Source organism: Ovis aries, chromosome 4 (assembly GCF_016772045.2).
Source record: "Ovis aries strain OAR_USU_Benz2616 breed Rambouillet chromosome 4, ARS-UI_Ramb_v3.0, whole genome shotgun sequence".
Lineage (NCBI taxonomy): Eukaryota > Metazoa > Chordata > Mammalia > Artiodactyla > Bovidae > Ovis > Ovis aries.
In genome coordinates this window covers 106,439,181-106,460,877 of record NC_056057.1, presented here as the reverse complement: position 1 = coordinate 106,460,877, position 21,697 = coordinate 106,439,181, and the positions used below count along the sequence as shown (strand labels likewise).

The 21,697-nt window shown below is 40.5% G+C and overlaps 3 protein-coding genes across 5 annotated transcripts in view; all 3 read right to left on the bottom strand.

Annotated features, from left to right (window-relative positions):
* Positions 1-3,222: 3,222 nt before the first annotated feature.
* Positions 3,223-4,202, bottom strand: TAS2R4 (taste 2 receptor member 4). Its single transcript, XM_012177257.4, has one exon. It carries the CDS (start codon positions 4,200-4,202, stop codon positions 3,312-3,314), a length of 891 nt encoding a protein of 296 aa, XP_012032647.1. The 3' UTR covers positions 3,223-3,311.
* Positions 4,203-12,809: 8,607 nt separating this feature from the next.
* SSBP1 (single stranded DNA binding protein 1) overlaps positions 12,810-21,697 on the bottom strand; it is a 34,638-nt gene continuing 25,750 nt past the window's right edge. For 2 of the 3 annotated variants that reach the window (XM_042248936.2, XM_042248935.2), the window contains exon 7: positions 12,810-15,436. In XM_042248936.2, coding sequence (XP_042104870.1) covers positions 15,384-15,436 — 53 coding nt within the window. In that variant the 3' untranslated portion in view covers positions 12,810-15,383. The remainder of the gene's footprint in view (positions 15,437-21,697) is intronic. The other variant, XM_060415168.1, reaches the window with a different exon arrangement.
* TAS2R3 (taste 2 receptor member 3) lies at positions 15,443-21,296 on the bottom strand. Its single transcript, XM_012177256.4, has one exon. The coding sequence runs from the start codon at positions 17,713-17,715 to the stop codon at positions 16,765-16,767; it is 951 nt and encodes a 316-aa protein (XP_012032646.2). The 5' UTR covers positions 17,716-21,296; the 3' UTR covers positions 15,443-16,764.

Below are 21,697 nucleotides of genomic sequence, written 5' to 3'. Positions count from 1 at the left end.
ATTTAGTTCTTCCATGAATTGTATCTACCTTCCTACCCTCTTTCTATTGGCCTATTCCTTTCCAAGTAGAGGCATTCAAAAGAAATTGTAACATGGTTTCTTCTTTAATGTTCCTACTTGTTGGTTTTAAAACATATCTCACATAAATTCCAGGGCCTAAAAATCCAGTATCTACAGGATCCCATAATACTTATTTTGGAAGGAAACTAAGCACCCACAAGATTTCATATCTCCCCTACCTCTCTCAGATAAATAGACAGATACAGATAAATAGATAAATATAAATTCTAGCAGCCTTAGGGTGAGATTTTCAGGTTGGATACATCCTGCTTCAGACATCATTTTGAATACTTTTTTCTTGTCCTAGAAAATAAAGCTTTATAATTGGACATTTTTCTACTCTGCCACTATGTCTTCCCACTCATCTTGTGATACAGGGGAAAAATAATTGGATTTTAGAATCAGAAGATGAATTGGAGCCTTGGGTCTACCTTCTCCTAGTTTTACTGTTATGATGGGCATAATGATACCTATATTACCAAAGAAATTGTGCGGAACCAATAAAATAGCATGTGAAAATGTAGCCCAGAGAATATTTGGACTTGCAGCAGTTAAAAGTTAAGTAACAAATCCCCTTGTTACAGCTACCACAGTGGACATTTCATGATGTTCTGGGGCCTGCCATTCATTTCAGAAAGTGACTCTTCTCAAGAGAGAGTTTGAAGAAAGAGTCTCAAGTTGAAGGAAGGTTCTAGACTTTCTTCAAATAGCAAAACCTAATTTAAAAAATTCCTAATACAAAACCAATACATCCAGTCCAAATAGGAAATAAATGAATACAATCTAAGACAATCAAGAAATGAATTAGCAGAACTTTGTCAATACTAGAAAAAGAATCCAGATAAACCCGAAGAATAGTTACTCACGCAGCCTTTCTTAGTGAGGAAAATTAGAATTTTGACATCAGAAAACCCCATAGCTCCTCTAGACAGACAGACAGATAATTTCTTACTCTTTATATTTTAAAGTATGTAGTTTGTTCTGATTACCAAAGAAATATATGTTCACAATAGAAAACTTGGAAACTTGGTGGTGGGGGGGGGGTGGAATTACTCAAAACTTTCTGAAAGTGAAAGTGTTGGTCACTCAGTCGTGTCCAGCTCTTTGCGACCCCCTGGACTGTAGCCACCAGGCTCCTCTGTCCATGGGATTCTCCAGGCAAGAATACTGGAGTGGGCTGCCATTCCCTTCTCCGGGGGATCTTCGTGACCCAGGGATCAAACCTGGGTCTCCTGCATTGCAGGCAGACTCTTTACCATCTAAGCCACCAGGAAAGCAAAACTCAAAACTTTCTACCTAAAAATAATTGTTCTCAATTTTTTTGCATATGCATTACTTTATTTTTATTTCACTTAGTGTAAGTATTTTATCAGATCATATAAAAATGTTCCTTGACTATAAAATGGTAAATAGCTACACACTACTTCATCATAAAGATATATACTATTGTACATACTTATGGTATAGCATAAGTTATTTGAGTAAGGCAATAGAAACATCAAACTACAGAGTCGAAAAGAATGGAGATGTTTATTTTTCATAAGCGGTCCTGGAGTTAGGTAAGGCAGTTCCACAGTGTTAGGAACCAAACAGCCAAGTCTAGGATGAAAATCTGCTCCACTATTGCCAGGCCGCCACCTCATCTGTGATGTAAGACAGCCAATCCTTGTATCAGCGTTCCAGCCCACAGGAAAGAAGGGAAAAGAGGAAGGCAAGGCACCTCTTAACACCCGTTCTGGGGGCACCACCTAGAAATCATATACACAGCTTCTGCTCATACTGTATTGGCAGAACTCAATCATATGGCAATACCTAATTACAAGAGAAAGCTACCAGAATTCTAAGCAGCTAAAAATTCCATAACTATCAATTTATGGGGGAAAAGAAAAGATGTTGGGGTCCATCAGGGTTTCTGCTATTCCTTTAGAGTTCTGATGTCATAGTGTAGCTTAATCACTCTCAGCAATCCTTGTATCTCCTAATCTTCAGATTCTAATCCAACAGATACCTCCAGGTTTTGGAGTATAAAATATTGGTTTGGGTAACCTTACTGAATACTCTAGTCAAGATTCTGGTGGCTGGGATGAGAGATATCAGGTAGACTGTAAAATTTGGCGATTTCTTGGGATAATTTTTAATAAGGAAAATGTTATTTTAATAAGATTATTTTGAGATGTGTAAATATTACATATCCTGTAAACACAAAAAAAAACTATATAAATTATTATTTCCCAAATCCCGTTTCAAAACATCAGTATTTCAACTTCAGATTTCTGTTCCCCTGTAGCCACAGTCCTGCTGTTCCAAACAAACAAATAAACAGAAAGTGCAACATTCTGGAGAATTATGCAGTGCCCATACAATTCAGTGCATAAATTCACACAGAGATGACGGGAGTTCACCAAAGGTCAGGTGTTTCCACCACTAGTCCAGTGTCTCCTCTCAGCTTTCTACTGAATTCCGTATCATATGATAGGGTCAAATCTTTTGTAAAGTGGCACTCAGAATGTGTTGATTTCACTCTGTGGCATATGCTTTTGAACTTGGCTTCCCAGATTTGAAGATCCTTAAAGCCATCCTGGGTTGGGCTTCTCTAATGCTGGTCACTTCCCTCCACCCATTAATTCTGGCCCTTCCCTTTTTTCCAGGACAAAAGTAGAAATTCAGTCCTGAGTTTCCTGGCAGTTACTGTCAGGAAGTTGAGGACCCTTTTTCTCTACATCTAACATAATGTTCATGTATCTCCTTTGATGTTTTTCTTTCCTCTCTTTTCTCTCTGAAACTTTCCCTTCCTCTTTTTCTCACTGCACCCTCTTGTTATGCCTAAGCCAGTTGAGTGCCTCCCGATGACCATTTACCCATTGCTGATCCCTTACCCAGGGTTCCTCAGCTAAACTTCAAAAATTTAACTAATGAAGTGACCTCTAATATATTGCTTAGTTTGGGGGAACTACCCATTACACTTCAGTAGCCAGTGGAACAGTGTGGTGATTTCCACGATCCAGGGATGTGATGCCCGTGCAAAACACGTTAAGCAATGCCTCCAACAAGTTCCTTACAGAAAGTGCCTGATTTTAGAATATTACTAAACAATATATTGTAGAATGAACTGAAATATGGGCACTTAAAGGTTTATGGAGTCAGATCAGTAATTACAAAAATGAATTTCTCAGATCACTGGGAAAACTACCAACAAAGAAAATCTTGCTCCCCCTGAAGTGACTTTAGCACCATTTATTATTGAAATCCCACTATTTACTGAAACAAAGAATATTCTTTGCTTTTGTTTTCAGTTTAGGATGTGTGAGAATAATAAGAAGAGAATGTCCTGGAGGGTAAATGGTGGACATAATAACATAAATAGACTTGGTTCTCAAATCCATCCCTATAGAAGAAGGGAGATAATGGAGCAAGGTAGCAACTGAATATGGAATGTAGAGTATGAGGAAACAGATCATCAGCTTCATAGCACCCACATGAGCTTCAGTCTGGGGATTCCAAAGAACAGTGGCGCTTCTCTGCATCTTCCGTACATGTCTCTTCAAGGAATTGATCAACAAAGAAGCAGAAGTCACATTAATGATGAATTGGAGAAATGAGCTCAAGACCAAAGGAGTCACCAAAGACAGGAGTCCCTCATTGATGTCAAATACTGTGCCATTTCTCACAGTCACAAATTCAAGACGGGGTGCCAACTGTCTGAGCATAACATACAGGAGAGTGGTGAAGACAGAAAGGAGCATACAGACCAGCAGCAGCCGGGGCATCCTGGTGGAGAGATTTCGTTTCAGCAGGAGAAATACGGAGTGTTGGTAGTTAGCAATCTTCACACAATACAAGACGTTGAGCAAGGTTACAAACCAAAGACTACTAGAGTCCAAAAACATCCAACATGACAGGAAGAAAGAGGATAAGGAGACTGACCTTTCCACATTTGGAGAGATGATGACAACAACATTCAGTAACAGTATAAAAAATCTGGTGATGCCCAAACTGAACAGGAGTCTGTCAGAAGAAGAGATCCTGTGGCTTTTGATGCAAGTCTTGTAACTGACCACTACAATGAAGAGATTCACAATGAGTCCTACAAAAGTTATAATTTCAGAGACAACGATAGAAGAAAAAAAGACTATCCGAAGCATCTTTACTCATTGAGGACTCAGGAGATGTGGTGCTGATGCTGGGAGCAGGGAAAATATTGTAATGTACAAGCAGACACCAGTACCAAGCCAGAAAAGATATTTCCTATTTTAATTTCCCCACTGTGGCAAATGAACCATTAGTGGTCTAAGAGCCAGCTGCTTTTACTGAGATGCAAATCTTCCAAGGATTGCATTACTATTTCTTCATTCATATCCTGTTTTCCTTAGAAATGCCTAATTAAAACCACCAAAGTGAACCTGGGAGTCCACTTCTCCGGGACAAGGAAAGCTAGAGGGGAAAACTACAGCAGACTCCAAGGTTATCAAAATCAAATGACTGAATTCTGGCCCAGCATGCCTGGACTTCTCTTCATAGCAACCTCAGAATATGGTGGGAATTCCCATGCCTCGCTCCTACACACACACACACACACACACACAGACACACACACACACACAACCACAGGTGGCCACATCAAACAGGCAACACAGAGTGAGCAAGCAAGGCAACAATTAAAGGAAAGGTTGTATCAGAGCACATATTTCCACTTAACTATCTACAACATTGATTATTACATTGAAGTAATTACATTGAAATATTAGACCTACCACGTTTAAACAGAATAAACAATACAGAATAAGATACAAGAATTACATCTTAATTATATCACCAGCTCCCGGAGTTGGTGATGGACAGGGAAGCGTGGCATGCTGCAGTCCATGGGATCACAAAGAGTAGGACACGACTGAGCGACTGAACTGAACTGATAAGAATTAACGTTCAATATTTGAAAACCAAGGTTTGTAGTTATAAATCAAAAACATACAATGGATTCACAAACACAAAAACAAGAGAACTCAAGCATGATACAAAGAAAACCTTCAAACCACAAAAGTAAAACCAAAAAAGAAAAAAGAAAGGAACAAAAAGAAACACAAAATCAACTGGAAAACAAGGTTTAGAGCAGCAGTAAATACATATCTATCAATTGTTTTGTTCACTCAGTCCTTTCAGACTCTTTGCAACCCTGTGGACTGCAGTACACCAAGATTCCCTGTCCTTTAATATCTCTTGGAGTTTGCTCAAACTCATGTCCATTGAGTCAGTGATGCCATCAAACCATCTCATCCTCTGTTGCCCCCTTCTTCTCCTCCCCTTAATCTTCCATAGCATCAGGATCTCTTCCAATGAGTTGGCTCTGCACCTCAGGTGGCCAAAGACTGGAGCTTCAGCATCAGTTCTTCCAATGAATATTCAGCATTGATTTCCTTTAGGATGGACTGGTCTGATCTCCTTGCTGTCCAAGGAACGCTCAAGAGTCTTCTCCAGCACCACAGTTCAAAAGCATCAATTCTTTGACATTCAACTTTCTTTATGGTCCAACTCTCACATCCATACATGACTATTGGAAAAGCCATAGCTTTGACTATACGACCTTTGTCAGCAAAGCGATGTCTCTGCTTTCGAATACACTGTCTAGGTTTGTCACAGCTCTTCTTCCAAGGAGCAAGCATCTTTTTATTTCATGGCTGTAGTAACCGTCCCCAGTGGATTTGGAGCCCAAGGAAAAAAAAAAAGTCTGTGACAGTTTTCATTTCTTCCCCATTTATTTGTCATGAAGTGATGGGTCCAGATGCCATGATCTTTGTTTTTTGAATGTTGACTTTTAAGACAGTTTTTTCACTCTCCTCTTTCACCTTCATCAAAAGGCTCTTTAGTTCCTCTTCACTTTTTGCCATTAAGGTGGTATTATCAGCACATCTGAGGCTGTTGATATTTCTCCCAGCAACCATGATTCCCACTTGAGCTTCACCCAGCCCAGCATTTCACATGATGTATTTTGCAATAAGTCAAATAAGCAGGGTGACAATATATAACCTTGACATTCTGCTTTCCCAATTTTGAACCAGTTTGTTATTCCATGTCCAGTTCTGACGTTTCTTGACCTACATACAGGTTTCTCAGGAGGCAGGTAAGGTGGTCTGGTACTCCCATCTCTTTAAGAATTTTCCATAGTTTGTCATGATTCACACAGTCAAAGGTTTTAGCATAGTCAGTGAAGCAAAAATAGATGTTTTTCTGAATTCCCTTGTTTTCTCTATGATCCATCGAATGCTTGCAACTTGATCTCTGGTTCCTCTGCCTTTATTAAATCCAGCTTGTAAATCTGGATTTCTCAGTTCACATACTGCTGAAGCCTAGCTTAAAGGATTTTGACCATAACCTAGCTAGCATGTGAAATGAGTGCAATTGCATGGTAGTTGGAACATTCTTTGGCATTGCCCTTCTTTGGGATTGGAATGAAAACTGATCTTTTCCACTTCTGTGGCCAATGCTGAGTTTCCAAATTTTCTGGCATATTAAGTACAGCACTTTAACAGCATCTTCTTTTAGTATTGTAAATAGCTCATCTGGAATTCCATCACCTCCACTAGCATTATTCATAATAATGCCTCCTAAGGCCCACTTGATTTCCACTCCAGGATGTCTGGCTCCAAGTGAGTGACCACACTACTGTGGTTATCCGGGTCATTAAGATCTTTTTTGCATAGTTCTTCTGTGTATTCTTGGTACGTCTTCTCAATCTCTTCTGCTTCTGTTAGGTCCTTGCCATTTCTGACCTTTATCATGCCCACCCTTGCATGAAATGCTCCCTTGATATCTCCAATGCTCTTGAAGAGATCTCTAGTCTTTCCCATTCTATTGCTTTCCTCTATTTCTTTACATTTCACCTAAGAAGGCTTTCTTATCTCTCCTTGCTATTCTTTGGGACTCTGCATTTGGTTGGGTATGTCCTTCTCTTTTTCCCTTGCCTTTTGCTTCTCTTCTTTTCTCAGCTATTTGTAAAGCTTCCTCAGACAATCACTTTGCCTTCTTACATTTCTTTTTCTTTGGGATAGTTTTAGTCACCATGTCCTGTACAGTGTTATGAACCTCCATCCATAGTTCTTCAGGCACTCTGTCTGCCTGATCTGATCTCTTGAATCTATTCATCACCTCTACTGTTTAATCATACGGTATTTGATTTAGGTCACACCTGAATGGCCTAGTGGTTTTCCCTCTTTTGTTCAATTTAAGCCTGAATTTTGTAATAAAGAGCTCAAGATCTGAGCCACACTCAGCTCCAGGTCTTGTTTTCTGCTTACTTTATAGAGCTTTTCCATCTTTGGCTGCAAAGAATATAACCAGTCTGATTTCAGTATTGACCACCGGGCGATGTCCATGTGTAGGGTCATCTCTTGTGTTGTTGGAAGAAGGCATTGCTATGACCAATGTGTTCTCCTGATTTGTTAGCTTTTGCAAGGATCATACACCATGATCAAGCTGGATTCATTCCCGGTCACAAGGATGGTTAAACATATGGCAATCGATCAATGTGATACACCACATCAACAAAAGAAAACAAAAACTACATGACCACCTCAATAGATACAGAAAAGGCATTTGATAAAACTTAACATCCATTTATGATACAAAAACTCTTACCAAAGTGGATATCCAGGGAACTTATCTTAACATAATAAAGGCTATTTATGACAAATGCATAACCAACATAACACTCAAAAGTGAAAAGCTAAAAACCTTCCCACTAAATCCAGAACGAGAAAAGGATGTCCCCTCTCACCACTTCTATTCAACATATTATTGGAAGTCCTAGCCACAGCAATCCAACAAGAAAAAGAAATAAACGGTATCCAAATTGGAAGGGAAGAGGTAAAATCATCTTTATATGTAGATGACAGGATACTATGTATAGAAAACCCTAAGGACTCCACACAGAAACTACTAGAACTGATAAACAAATTCAGAAAGGTAGCAGTATAGAAGATTAGTATACAGAAATCAATTGCATTTCTTTATACCAACAATGAAATATCAGAAAAGTGAAAAAAAAATCCCTTTTAAAATCACATCTAAAAAACTACTTAATAAAACTAACAAATGAGGTGAAAAACTTATATACTGTGAACTATAAAACACCAATAAAGGAAACTGAAGGTGATACAAACACATGGAAAGTTATCCCACACTCTTGGATTAAAAGAATATATGGCCATACTACCCAAAGCAATCTACAGATTTAGTGCAGTCCCTACCAAATTACCCATGATATTCTTTCATAGAACTAAAACAAGCATTAAGATTTATATGGAACCACAGAAGACCCAGAGCTGCCAAAGCAACCCTAAGGGAAAAGATAAGGGAAGGATAAACTAGGAGTTTGGGATTATCAGATGCACACTACTATATATAAAATAAATAACAAGGAGCTACTGTATAGCAGAGGGAACTATAGTCAAGATCTTGTAATAGCGTGGAAAAATCTGAAAGGAATGTGTGTGTGTGTGTGTGCGTGTGTGTGTGTGTGTGTGTGTGTATCTTAACCACTTTTCTATATACCAATAACTAACACAACATTGTAAATCAACTATACTTTAATTAAAAGAAAAAAGTAGTAAATGTTCTAAAAAAGAAGAGGAAACCCAGTGTCTTGCAGTAATAGGCCACATTCAGAGGCTGATACATGAAGTGGTTGAGTTCTCAGCAGCAGGAGGCATGGAATTAAGATGTGATCATGTTAACTAGCAAGAGCAATGAGTAAGCTGGTTCTATCTGAAGTCATTTCTGAAAGGGTCACTATAGGCAAAGTGTTAACAAAATCCCTTCTCCCCCTGCATGAGAATTTGACCTTCAGTTAAATATGTTATGGAGACCTCTTGCTTCCTTGAATGTGATGGATAACTCCTAGGTGTGTATCCCTTGGCTCAACCTGGAAGCTAAGGCCATGAAATTATTACAAGAGAAACTGATTCTTTGAAACATGAAGCTTTTATTCTAGGGCAGCTTCTAACCTTACCTAAAGGTGGATCTCTTCTCCTTGTACCTGAACTGTGTAACTGGCAGCAAGCACACTGCAAAAGAAGAAGGTCTGACATTCCCCTGCTGCTGAACTGGATCCCTGAACTATACCCATCTGAGTACACTAGTGCCAGAGTGGCCTAAGACATCTTGTGAGTCTGACCATTTATTTGTTTTATTTATAGAGCCCAAGACGACCCAGGGTGGATACAGTGCAGCCCTGAGTCCATACTTGGCTACTCAGTACATCTGCAGGAAAAGTCTTAGGGCAAACAGTTAAAGCAAAAGGATGCCTTGGTTTATTTGATGAAGATTTTGAAGAATGAGATCAGGCGCGGATAAACAGGAATTAAAAACTTTGAATTGTTTTCAAAAGAGTACCAATGTTGCTTAGAAGAGAGAAGAAAACATTTATTAATACTTCTTAGACTTGAGTGATTATGTTCCCAGGCATTATAAACCTCAGTTCATCTTTAAAACAGTTCTAAGAGGGAAATCTGGTTATTCCTACTTCCAGATGAGGAAAATTTAGATCAAAGAAAGTTCAGTTCAGTCACTCAGTCGTGTCCAACTCTTTGCGACCCCATGAATCGCAGCATGCCAGGCCTCCCTGTCCATCACCAACTCCCGGAGTTCACTCAGACTCACATCCATCGAGTCAGTGATGCCATCCAGCCATCTCATCCTCGGTCGTCCCTTCTCCTCCTGCCCCCAATCCCTCCCAGCATCAGAGTCTTTCCCAATGAGTCAACTCTTCGCATGAGGTGCCCAAAGTACTGGAGTTTCAGCTTCAGCATCATTCCTTCCAAAAGAAATCCCAGGGCTGATCTCCTTTAGAATGGACTGGTTGGATCTCCTTGCAGTCCAAGGGACTCTCAAGAGTCTTCTCCAACACCACAGTTCAAAAGCATCAATTCTTCGGCGCTCAGCCTTCTTCACAGTCCAACTCTCACATCCATACATGACCACTGGAAAACCATAGCCTTGACTAGACGGACCTTAGTCGGCTGTGACTAGTTAATGGACCTTACTCATGTGCCTAAAGTAATGCTCAAGACAACTTTTGAATATGTTATCTAGGATTGTGTTCTGTATACATAAGGGTCTTGTATCTTCAAGTGAGTGTAAGTCATGTATTAATTATCATGGTCTGCAATCATGTGCAGGTGATTTTTGCAGTAATGTCTCTGCTTTTCATCTAAAAATAAAAGTCTTTTTAATTTCATGGCTGCAATCACCCTCTGCAGTGATTTTGGAGCCCAAAAAAATAAAGTCTGACACTGTTTCCCCATCTATTTCCCATGAAGTGATGGGACCAGATGCATTGATCTTCGTTTTCTGAATGTTGAGCTTTAAGCCAACTTTTTCACTCTCCTCTTTCACTTTCATCAAGAGGCTGTTTAGTTCCTCTTCACTTTCTGCCATAAGGGTGGTGTCATCTGCATATCTGAGGTTATTGATCTTTCTCCCGGCAATCTTGATTCCAGCTTGTGTTTCTTCCAGTCCAGCGTTTCTCATGATGTACTCTGCATATAAGTTAAATAAGCAGGGTGACAATATACAGCCTTGACATACTCCTTTTCCTATTTGGAACCAGTCTGTTCTTCCATGTCCAGTTCTAACTGTTGCTTCCTGACCTGCATACAGATTTCTCAAGAGGCAGGTCAGGTGGTCTGGGATTCCCATCTCTTTCAGAATTTTCCAGTTTATTGTGATCCACATAGTCAAAGGCTTTGGCACAGTCAATAAAGCAGAAATAGATGTTTTTCTGGAACTCTCTTGCTTTTTTGATGATCCAGTGGATGTTGGCAATTTGATCTCTGGTTCCTCTGCCTTTTCTAAAGCCAGCTTGAACGTCAGGGAGTTCACGGTTCACGTATTGCTGAAGACTGGCTTGGAGAATTTTGAGCATTACTTTACTAGCATGTGAGATGAGTGCAATTATGCGGTAGTTTGAGCATTCTTTGGCACTGCCTTTCTTAGGGATTGGAATGAAAACTGACCTTTTTCCAGTCCTGTGGCCACTGCTGAGTTTTCCAAATTGGCTGGCATATTGAGTGCAGCACTTTCATAGCATCATCTTTCAGGATTTGAAATAGCTCTACTGGAATTCCATCACCTCCTCTAGCTTTGTTCGTAGTGATGCTTTCTAAGGCCCACTTGACTTCACATTCCAGGATGTCTGGCTCTAGATGAGTGATCACACCATCGTGATTATCTGGGTTGTGAAGATCTTTTTGTACAGTTCTTCCGTGTATTCTTGCCATCTCTTCTTAATATCTTCTGCTTCTGTTAGGTCCATACCATTTCTGTCCTTTATTGAGCCCATCTTTGCATGAAATGTTCCTTTGGTATCTCTAATTTTCTTGAAGAGATCTCTAGTCTTTCCCATTCTGTTGTTTTCCTCTATTTCTTTGCATTGATCGCTGAAGAAGGCTTTCTTATCTCTTCTTGCTATTCTTTAGAACTCTGCATTCAGATGCTTCTATCTTTCCTTTTCTCCGACTGCCAAATGTCACAGGAAATCAGTGGCTAATTTGGAAGGTCTTTTGAGACTGAGCTCTGTCCAGTACACTAGGCAGCTCCTCATTGGTTCATTCATTCAGTAAACTGTTATTATCAGCCAGTCACTTATACATTAGGTGCTAAGGAAACAGGAAGAATCACCCACAGCACACCTTGCCTTCAAAGAACATACAGAATAGTGGGAGAGACAGACAAATAGACAATTAGATCATGTATTAAGTGTTATAACAAGGAAAAACAAAGGGTACACTGGGAATGTTCCAGAGGAGCCTTTAACACAGCTTTGAGGATTCACAAAAGGCATCCTTAAGGAGACATATAAATTAACTATTGAAGATGCAAAGAGGTTATCCAAGCAAAAGACTGGAGTGAGCAATGGAGAGTCACTGCAGGATTTTGAGAAGAGCACTGTGATTGTATGTTCACTGCATGAAGCCCACAACCCAGTAATGCGGAAATGCTTTGCTGGAAGGGATGGAATTGGAAAAGGGAACTAGTTAAATCATGCTTAAGGTGCTTCCCTGGTGGTCCAGTGGCTAAGACACTGAGCTCCCAATGCAGCGGGCCGGGGTTTGATACCTAGTCAGGGAACTAGATCCCACACACTGGAACTAGGACCCAGTGATGCTAAATAAACAGATATTAAAATAAATAAATAAATAAATCCTGCTGCAGTCACTCTTAAGGAATGAAAAGAGTATAAATAGAGACTAGCGGGGCATTTGAGAGAAAAATTTTTAGAGCACAACCAAACAGATTTAGTGACCAAATGAATATCAAAACTGAAGGAAAAGGAAGAATCTGGGATGATTTTCAAAATTCTAGTTCACTTGAAAAAACACAACACATACCTTTTACACAAGAAACATAGGCAGAAATAGGATTAGACATGCAAGAGATTTTAGGTGGCAGGAAGCAAAAGAAGGTGAATATTCAGATAGCAATGTAGGTCTGATACCTATAAAAAGGGAGGGAGAAGAAAGAATTGGGTAAGAAGAGCTCTAGACTGCAGCACAGTTTCAAAAAAGGGTCACCCAAGCTGATGGAGAGTCCTTGGGCCAAAACTGCCTGTTGGAAGAGTCTCATGTCTCAGTGGAGCAGACCTACCTTAGTACTCCGGTCTCCATCATTGGCTGGGAGCAGTCTGCAGGAAGTGTGGCCTCAGCAGCTTGAGCCCTCAGTCAACTTTGCTCCCCAGGGCAAGAGAAATGAGCAGTAAATTTTATTTTTTTTATTTATTTATTTTAATTGGAGGCTAATTACTTTACAATATTGTAACAGTACATTTTAATAGCTGTCAGAAAGAGAGAGCTAGAGATAAAGATCACCTGGGCCAGAACCCTCTGATAATGACAGGATCCCTCCATCATACCTGAAGCATCTGTTTCAGTGATGGAAAGATGGAATACTGATTTCAGCATCTGTATTGCCCACTACATGCAATGCTTCTGAGAATAATGATTGATCTAGTACACTGGTGCAGAGAGAGTGTTAAATAAGTGTCTGTAGTATGAAAGAATCAAGTAGAATCAAGATAAGCCAGAGTGGTCAGAGAGTATCAAAAATGAGAAGTAGTTCCATGAGACACAGGATATACAGCGGGCCCTGGTGGAAACCTGGTGGAATGTTTCATGAGGTACTGTCATAATTTACTGTGGATTCATGTGTTAAAGGCCTCTCCACCATACACCAAAGAACAGATGTGCTCGGTGGAGATACATGGCCTCAGGAACAAGCTCTAGCCTGTAACTGGACTCCAAATGCAAGGACAATTCTTGTTCTCATACTTTGACCCTAAGAACCTGGTCACAGTGGGGAAAAGATATGCTCTGGTCCTTTGTGCCTAAAACGGCCAGATGTAAGAGTCTTAAGGGATTTAGCAACTAAAGCTAATTTAATGAAAACAAAACAAACAAGATGGCCACTTGCAGGGTTTCTCAAAAATGGGAGTGAGGTATTAGGTAATTCTCCCCTATGGCCTTGGACTCAGTTAGGAGAAGGCAGATTAAGTATTTTCCCTGGTGGGTTCAGAAGACCATATCCTCTCCAAAAGAGCTAAACTTCCCTTCAGTGTGCCTCTAGCCACAAGTAAGACTCCTTTCCTCAGCAAATCACCTACTGCTCAGACTCACGTCCCCACTCCCACCCCAGTCTTTGATTAAGGGCAGCCAATATATTGTTGAAGTCACATAACAAAGTCTGAGCTTTCCCAGGAGTCACCTCCAGATTTCTCTGAAAGAGGAAATGGGAGGGGTTGGGAATGCCACACCTATGAATCTGGTTTCATTTGCTCTCAGGGAGCGAAACTCTGCACTCAGCCAACTGACTACCACAACAGACTCCCTACTGGGGAATTCTACATTTTCCATCCATACTCCAGGCTCCAGTGGAATGAACATTAGTGGTAGCCTGAGCAAGTTTACTGGACCCACCCATCTGAATCTGTTAGATTGGGGTAGGATTTAATGAAACCTCAGTAGCAAAAGGAGGAGGTACCATCCAGGAGTTAGCCAAAGGCACCGAGAAACAAACAACAGCCAAGCCAAAATCTCTAATAAAATGCTATGTTCAATTTAAAAGAGAAGAAAATCCCCACACCCAAGGCAGAAGGCAGGATTAGGAATTCCGGTAAGGACTAAAGAACCAGAAAGTCAGGGCTATGTGGAGAAGCTGTCAAAATGACAAGAAGTAAGAACAAGTGTTCAACAGTCAGAGAGGATAAATCCAAGAGTAGGGTTCAAGGTGAACAAAGCACATATCAGTTGAGACTGCAGTTTTTCCACAGTTAAACTTCCCTGTGCTGAAAAGAAGCACAGATTTTTAATTACAGAATTTCCCCTTTTAGAATCCTTCTATGTTAGTGAATTATGCATGAATATTAAATCATTATGTCCACTGATGATTTTTCTCTATATATTTTTAGCTTTTTTTTCCCATTTGTTTCTCTCTGTGTGTCTACAACCTCTTGGAAAATCCCTTCTTCCTTCAAATAAAATTTTTATTAAGAAAAAAATCATTATTTTAAGTTTCAATAGATACCTTTTTCAAAGAGAACTTTATGTCAGAATTAGGAATTTTCCTAGCACCTCCAAGAGGCAAATTATCAATTTGAAAGCAGACAATTCAGACCAAAAGACGTTTTATTTCTATAATTTTGAAAATGAATGTATAAATCAGAACAACCTGGAAACTCACTTTGGGCTACATATGACAAAGTGCTAAGAAATATGTTAACTCTTTATGCTATGTCAGAATGTAACCTTTTTCACAAAACAAAAACAATAATAATAGCAGTATTTACTGATTTACTCCACATGGGACTCTAGTTTTCATGTGCTGATTCACTCACTGCTTTCAACAATCTATTAAGAAAATACTATTTCTATTTTACAAATTGTTGTTGTTCAGTTGCTAAGTCACATCCAACTCTTTACGACCCCAGGGACTGCAGCACGCCAGGCTTCCCTGTTCTTCACTATCTTTCGGAGTTTGCTCAAACTCATCCATTGAGTTGGTGATGCCATTCAAACATCGCATCCTGTCACCCCCTTCTCTTCCTGCCCTCAATATTTCCCAGCATCAGGATCTTTTCCAATGAGTCAGCTCTTCGAATCAGGTGGGTCAAAGTACTGAAGCTTCAGTTTCAGCATCAGTCCTTCCAATGAATATTCAGGGTTGATTTCCTTTAGGATTGACTGGTTTGATATCCTTGCTGTCCAAGGGACCCTCAAGAGTCTTCTCCAGCATCATAGTTCACAGTTCAAAAGCATCAACTCTTCAGCGCTCACTCTTCTTTACAGTCCAACTCTCACATCTGTACATGACTTCTGGAAAATCATATCTTTGACTATATAAGGAAAGTGAAATAGAGAGAGGTTAAGAAACATCCCCAAGGTCACTCAGTTTGTTAAGGTCTGAGTCAGGATTTGAGCTCAGGCCACCTGGTCTACGTTTTTAAGCCACAAAACTTTATACCTGAGAGCTCCATTAGTGACAGAAATCCAGATTTAGAGTTGCCATGTGTCCTAAATATGTTTACAAGTTTGAGATCTCAAGCAATAACATTCTCACTGACTTGTCAGCAATGCTCAGTGACAGGAAGGAAATCAAAGCCTACATAATTTTATTAAAAGAAAAGTGATTACATTTAGAAAAACCACTTATTTTGCATAAAACTCTGACATTTTAAAAACAGATATGCATCTTGGATAATTTTTTTTTTAATGCTTGGACATTTGACCAATCTAAAAAATTAAAGATTACTTGAAAATTTGCTTCAGCAAAATTATAAAGGAAAGCAAAGGACTATTGAAATTAGAGTAAAATGACTTAGCCAGGAGACTGGATTGGAACCTAGTACCCACGGGTCTTGACTTGCATTTCTCTGCTTATCAGTACATAATGGATTTGTGGAGGCAGGTCTCCTGCGGTGACTGCCGCGGCGGCACACTTCACTGTTACAGTAACAGCTTCACCGCCTGCAGATTTCCTCCTTGGTCAGTCGCTCAGCCATGTCTGACTCTTTGTGACCCCGTGGACTGCAGCACGCCAGGTTTCTCTGTCCATCACTATCTCCCTGAGTTTTCTCAAACTCATGTCCATGGAGTCAGTGATGCCGTTCAACTGCCCCCTTCTCCTCTTAATTCTGATATAATCCTGACACAATGCACTGTGCTGAAACGACAGCTCACACGTCTTCTGAATCTCTAAAACCCTGTGAAGTCAGTATCACAGTTTGCATTTTAAAATGGGGAAAGACAGAATCAAACAGGTAATTAAAGTAACTCCCCTAAGGCCAAAAACAAGTCTTGAAAAACGGACTGAATCAGAATTCAAACCCTAGCCTGTGGGACTACAACATGTTTTTTTTGCTCTCTCCCCTCTATTCACTACATCACTGTCAGTATAAACTTGAACTTAAAGCTAGTAATCAGCTCATTATGTTGAGTTGATACTTATTAAAATACAACTCCTTGTCTACATGTTCCAAAGACTATTTCAGCCTCTTCAAAGCAACCACAAAAGGAGAGACCATGGGAAGTGTCCCCAGGGGGACAGGATGAAGCGATAGTTATAGAATTGGTGCCACAGGAGGGTGAGGAAGAGCCCTGTGATCCTGGCTAAGGCCTCCTAGGTCTAAGGACCCCTAGGCTCCCTCCCACACCCCACGATGCTCTATGGATAAACAGATCCCTTGGATCCAGGCTTCAGACAACCAGGCTCACACCGGAGCATCGTCACAAACATCTGCTTCAGCTTGCTATTTCCCAGAATGAGAACATAGGAGTGGCCGGCAAGATAGAACATTGTAATTACTTCTCCGATCTTCGCAATCATCTTAGTTGCTGGTAGGAAATAACTGGATGTTAAAACAGAAAAGGAAAGATAGTAGAGTAGGAAGAGGAAGAGGAAGGAGAGGATGACTCTGATGGCCCTCCTGTGGGCCTCGGTACTGGGATCTCTGGAGCTGCCACAGTCTTGATGCATCTGCCGCACGTGCCTCCCCAGGGAGAGGATAAGCAGAAAGTAGGAGATCAGAGATACGACTAGGGGAGGGAGGTCCCACAGAGTCCCAAGAACATGGATCAGTTTATATTCTTTTTCCTTCCTTCTAAAGAGCTCAGTCATATTCCCGGTTCTATCAATTCCACCGAGAACAGAATAGATCTTAAATTCTCGGATCAGAGAGATGGCACTGCCACATGATAACAGCAGGGTACTCAACAGCATCCATACAACCACCCTGGAAACTCTCCATTTGAGCCAGAGGAACATAGGATGGGAGAAACTGGCCACTTTCAGGCAGTAGAAGACACTGACACAGGTGGTAAGCCAAATGCTCAGATGGTTTGTAAATGTCCAGAACACATCAATAATTTGCATGATTATCCCTTCATCGTGTAGTTTGGGAGAGAACACCAGTAAAACACCATCGATCAAGAGAATCCACAGCAAAACAATCCTGGAGACAGCCAGGTTAGTGATAATGAAGTCATGCAAAGAGATCCTCTTGCTCTTGAACCAGCTGCTGCCATTGACCCACCCTATGAAACCATTCCCCAGCATTCCCAGGATGAACTGAATGGCGGTCAGAACCAGAAACCCCAAATTGCTGAGTCTCAACATGTTAGCTGTTCAGCAGACCTGATCTTTGTTCTTTCCATTGAGAAACATTCTCTTCCTGATTTGAAATTCCTGTTAATCACCTCTATCTGCTGCTTCTCTGTACTTGTCTCTTATCTCTGCCCAGTTTGGTCTGTTGTAGGCACAACACAGCAAACCTTCTTCTGGCTCTTTCAGGTTAGTCTGTCCTCTTCAGAGGATGACTTGGTTTGTCACATTCCTTCTACGATCTAAACTCAGAAGCTCTTTGCCAAAATGCAAATAGTGTCCAGTGTCACGCAAAGAAGGAAGAGATGAGTCACAAGAAGATGGAGGATTTGGACTCCATTTCAAAGGTAGTAGGGCTCTGAGTGGAAAGTGGAGTGGAAACCCAGAGTGGAAAGGTGGGTCACCAGAAGGGTCACACAGAATCACTCAGGAGGAGCGACTCAGGGACACAAACAAAAGGGGGAAATATCAGAATTTCACCATATGGCACTATCACAATCATCCTGGAGGGAGGTTTACATTCATAAAACAGGAAAAATTCAGAGTCAATGGTCCTGGATCAGAATTAAATGGAGTGCCTCTTAGTGCCTCTTTCCTTGTTTTCTTAGAGTATGCCTCACATGAAGGGGCTACAGGCTCATCTCTAGGGAGCCAGGATATCAGAAATTCTTAAGTACCTGAATGTTTAAATGATAACAATAATGAAGTATCATAACAGCTACTCAAAGGATGGATTTTTTCAGAGGGCCTGAACTGTATTGACATGTCAGTAATAATTCAGGCTGACCAAAAAAGCATATATAGATACTCTCTGTGAACCAAAACAGTGCCTTACAAATTTCCTAAGACAGTGTACTTCCATGTATATCTCATTAGCTGGTGACCAGAATTCAATTTCTCAAATGACTTTGTTGAATATCATCATTATCCACTGCCATCATTCCATCAGGTATCAGTAATATGAACTATGAGCCCACAGTTATAACTATTCTCATTTCTTAACATAAATAGTAGAACCATCATACTATAACTAAAACCACAGCATTACTAAAGGCTGCTTCCAAAATGTACATTGACCACAGTCTACCAAGTAAACACATGTATTTCCATTCTATTAAGCCTGCAGTTTGTTGGAGAAATCAATACTGGAGCTGTGATATTGTGGCAACCCAGGCTGCAGATACCTAGAAAGAATACTGAGATCACACATTTGCTCTCAACCATTCTTTTCAGTAAAAGACCAAAGTAAGTAAGGAAAGTCAGGGCACTAGCCAAAATAATTTGCAGACTAGGTCATTCCAGAAGTGTTTTAAAAAGGGATTATTTTTTAAATGAAGACAGAGTATTAGGGAAACTATATACAGATAGTTTAGGACTCCAGGGCAGGAAGAGAGGGCACTATAATATGATACCACTCCCAGAGAGACAGCTGTGTGTAGAGGGGACCTCCAGACCGTTAGCTGAGATTTTTTCAGCTGGGAGACCCTGAAGAGAGTCAGCTGAGAGAATACCGGTCAGCAGACTAACAAGGCATTCTCAGATAATCTTCCACCCCTTCATTATTCTTGGCACTTTCTCCCCAAGGACTTAGACATCATGGTCCAAGTCTCTGCATCATTCCTGCTTCTGATACTACTCTACATGACAACTGTGTGGCTAACTGTTAGTAGTACACTCAGACTGACATCAAGACAAATCTTAGACAATATGCATTTATACCGATCAAAGTTCACTAATCTGAAGAACACAGAAGGAAATCAGCAGAGTTGAGTGTACACAGCAGAGATATCAGCAATACAAATAAAATGATAACTGGTCTGCAGCCTTGCAGGGCCTTTAAAGTCCTGACCTGAAGAATGCACCATGTCCAGTAATAAGTCTACTTCAGTTCAGTCGCTCAGTTGTGTCCGACTCTTTGCAACCCCATGGACTGCAGCCAGGATTCCCTGTCCATCACCAACTCCCAGGGCTTACTCAAACTCATGTCCATCAAGTTGGTGATGCCATCCAACTGTCTCATCCTCTGTCATCCCCTTCTCCTCTCACTTCAATCTTTCGCAGCATCAGGGTCTTTTCCACTGAGTCATTTCTTCACATCAGGTGGCCAAAGTATTGGAGTTTCAGCTTCAGTGTCAGTCCTTCCAATGAATATTCAGGACTGATTTCCTTTAGGATTGACTGGTTGGGTCTCCTTGCAGTCCAAGGAACTCTCAAGAGTCTTCTCCAACACCACAATTCAAAAGCATCAATTCTTCAGTGTTAAGCTTTCTTTATAGTCCAACTTTCACATCCATACATGACTACTGGAAAATCCACAGCTTTGACTAGCTTTATTGCCACAGTAATGTCTCTGCTTTTTAATATGCTGTCTAGGCTGGTCATAACTTTTCTTTCAAGGAGCAAGTGTTAAATTAAAAGATTTCATGGCTGCAGTCATCATCTGCAGCGATTTTGGAGCCCTCAAAAATAAAGTCTCTCACTGTTTCCATTGTTTCCCCATCTATCTGCCAGGAAGTGATGGGACCAGATGCCATGATCTTAATTTTCTGAATGTTTAGTTTTAGGCCAACTTTTTCACTCTCCCCTTTTACTTTCATCAAGAGGCTCTTTAGTTTTTCTTTGCTTTCTGCCATAAGGGCAGTGTCATCTGCATATCTGAGGTTATTGATATTTCTCCCGGCAATCTTGATTTCAGCTTGTGCTTCATCCAGCCTGGCATTTCACATGATGTACTCTGCATAGAAGTTAAATAAGCAGGGTGACAGTACACAGCCTTGACATACTCCTTTCCCGATTTTGTAATCAGTCTGTTGTTTCATGTCCCGTTCTAACTGTTGCTTCCTGGCCTACATACAGATTTCTCAGGAGGCAGGTCAGGTGGTCTGGTATTCCCATCTCTTGATGAATTTTCTATAGTATGTTGTGATCCACACAAGGCTTTGGCATAGTCAATAAAGCAGAAATAGATATTTCTCTGGAACTCTCTTGCTTTTTCGATGATCCAACAGATGTTGGCAATTTGATCTTTTTGCCTTTTCAAAATCTAGCATGAACAACTGGGAGTTCAAATACTGTTGAAGCCTGGCTTGGAGAATCCTGAGCATTACTTTACTAGCATGTGAGATGAGTGCAATTGTACAGTAGTTTAAGCATTCTTTGGAATTGCCTTTCTTTGGGACTGGAATGAAAACTGACCTTTTCCAGTCTTGTGGCCACTGCTGAGTCTTCCAAATTGGCTGGCATATTGAGTGCAGCACTTTCACAGCATCATCTTTCGGGATTTGAAATAGCTCAACTGGAATTCCATCACTTCCACTAGCTTTGTTCACAGAGATGCTTCATAAGGCCCACTTGACTTCTCATTCCAGGACGTCTGGCTCTAGGTGAGTGACCATGCCATTGTGGTAATCTGAGTTATGAAGATCTTTTTTGTATAGTTCTTCTGTGCATTCTTGCCACCTCTTAATATCTTCTGCTTCTGTTAGGTTCATACCATTTCTGTCCTTTATTGTACCCATCTTTGCATGAAATGTATCTCTAATTTTCTTGAAGAGATCTCTAGTCTTTCCCACTCTACTGTTTTCCTCTATTTCTTTGCATTGATCACTAAGGCTTTCTTATCTCTCCTATTCTTCAGAATTCTGCATTCAAATGAGTATACCTTTCCTTCTCTCCTTTGCCTTTAGCTTTTCTTCTTTTCACAGCTATTTGTAAGACCTCCTCAGACAACCATTTTGCCTTTTTGCATTTCTTTTTCTTGGGGATGGTCTTGATCACTACCTACTGTATAATGTCACAAACCTTCATCCATAGTTCTTCAGGCACTCTATCAGATCTAATCCCTTGAATCTGTTTGTCACTTCCACTGTATAATCACAAGGGATTTGATTTAGGTCATACCTGAATGGTCTAGTGGTTTTCCCTACTTTCTTCAATTGAAGTCTGAATTTGGCAATAAGGAATCATGATCTGAGCCACAGTCAGCTCCCAGTCTTGT

Coding starts and splice junctions, on each gene's coding strand:
- TAS2R4 (XM_012177257.4), bottom strand. CDS start 4,202: ATGCTTCGGATAGTCTTTTTTTCTTCTATCGTTGTCTCTGAAATTATA.
- TAS2R3 (XM_012177256.4), bottom strand. CDS start 17,715: ATGTTGAGACTCAGCAATTTGGGGTTTCTGGTTCTGACCGCCATTCAG.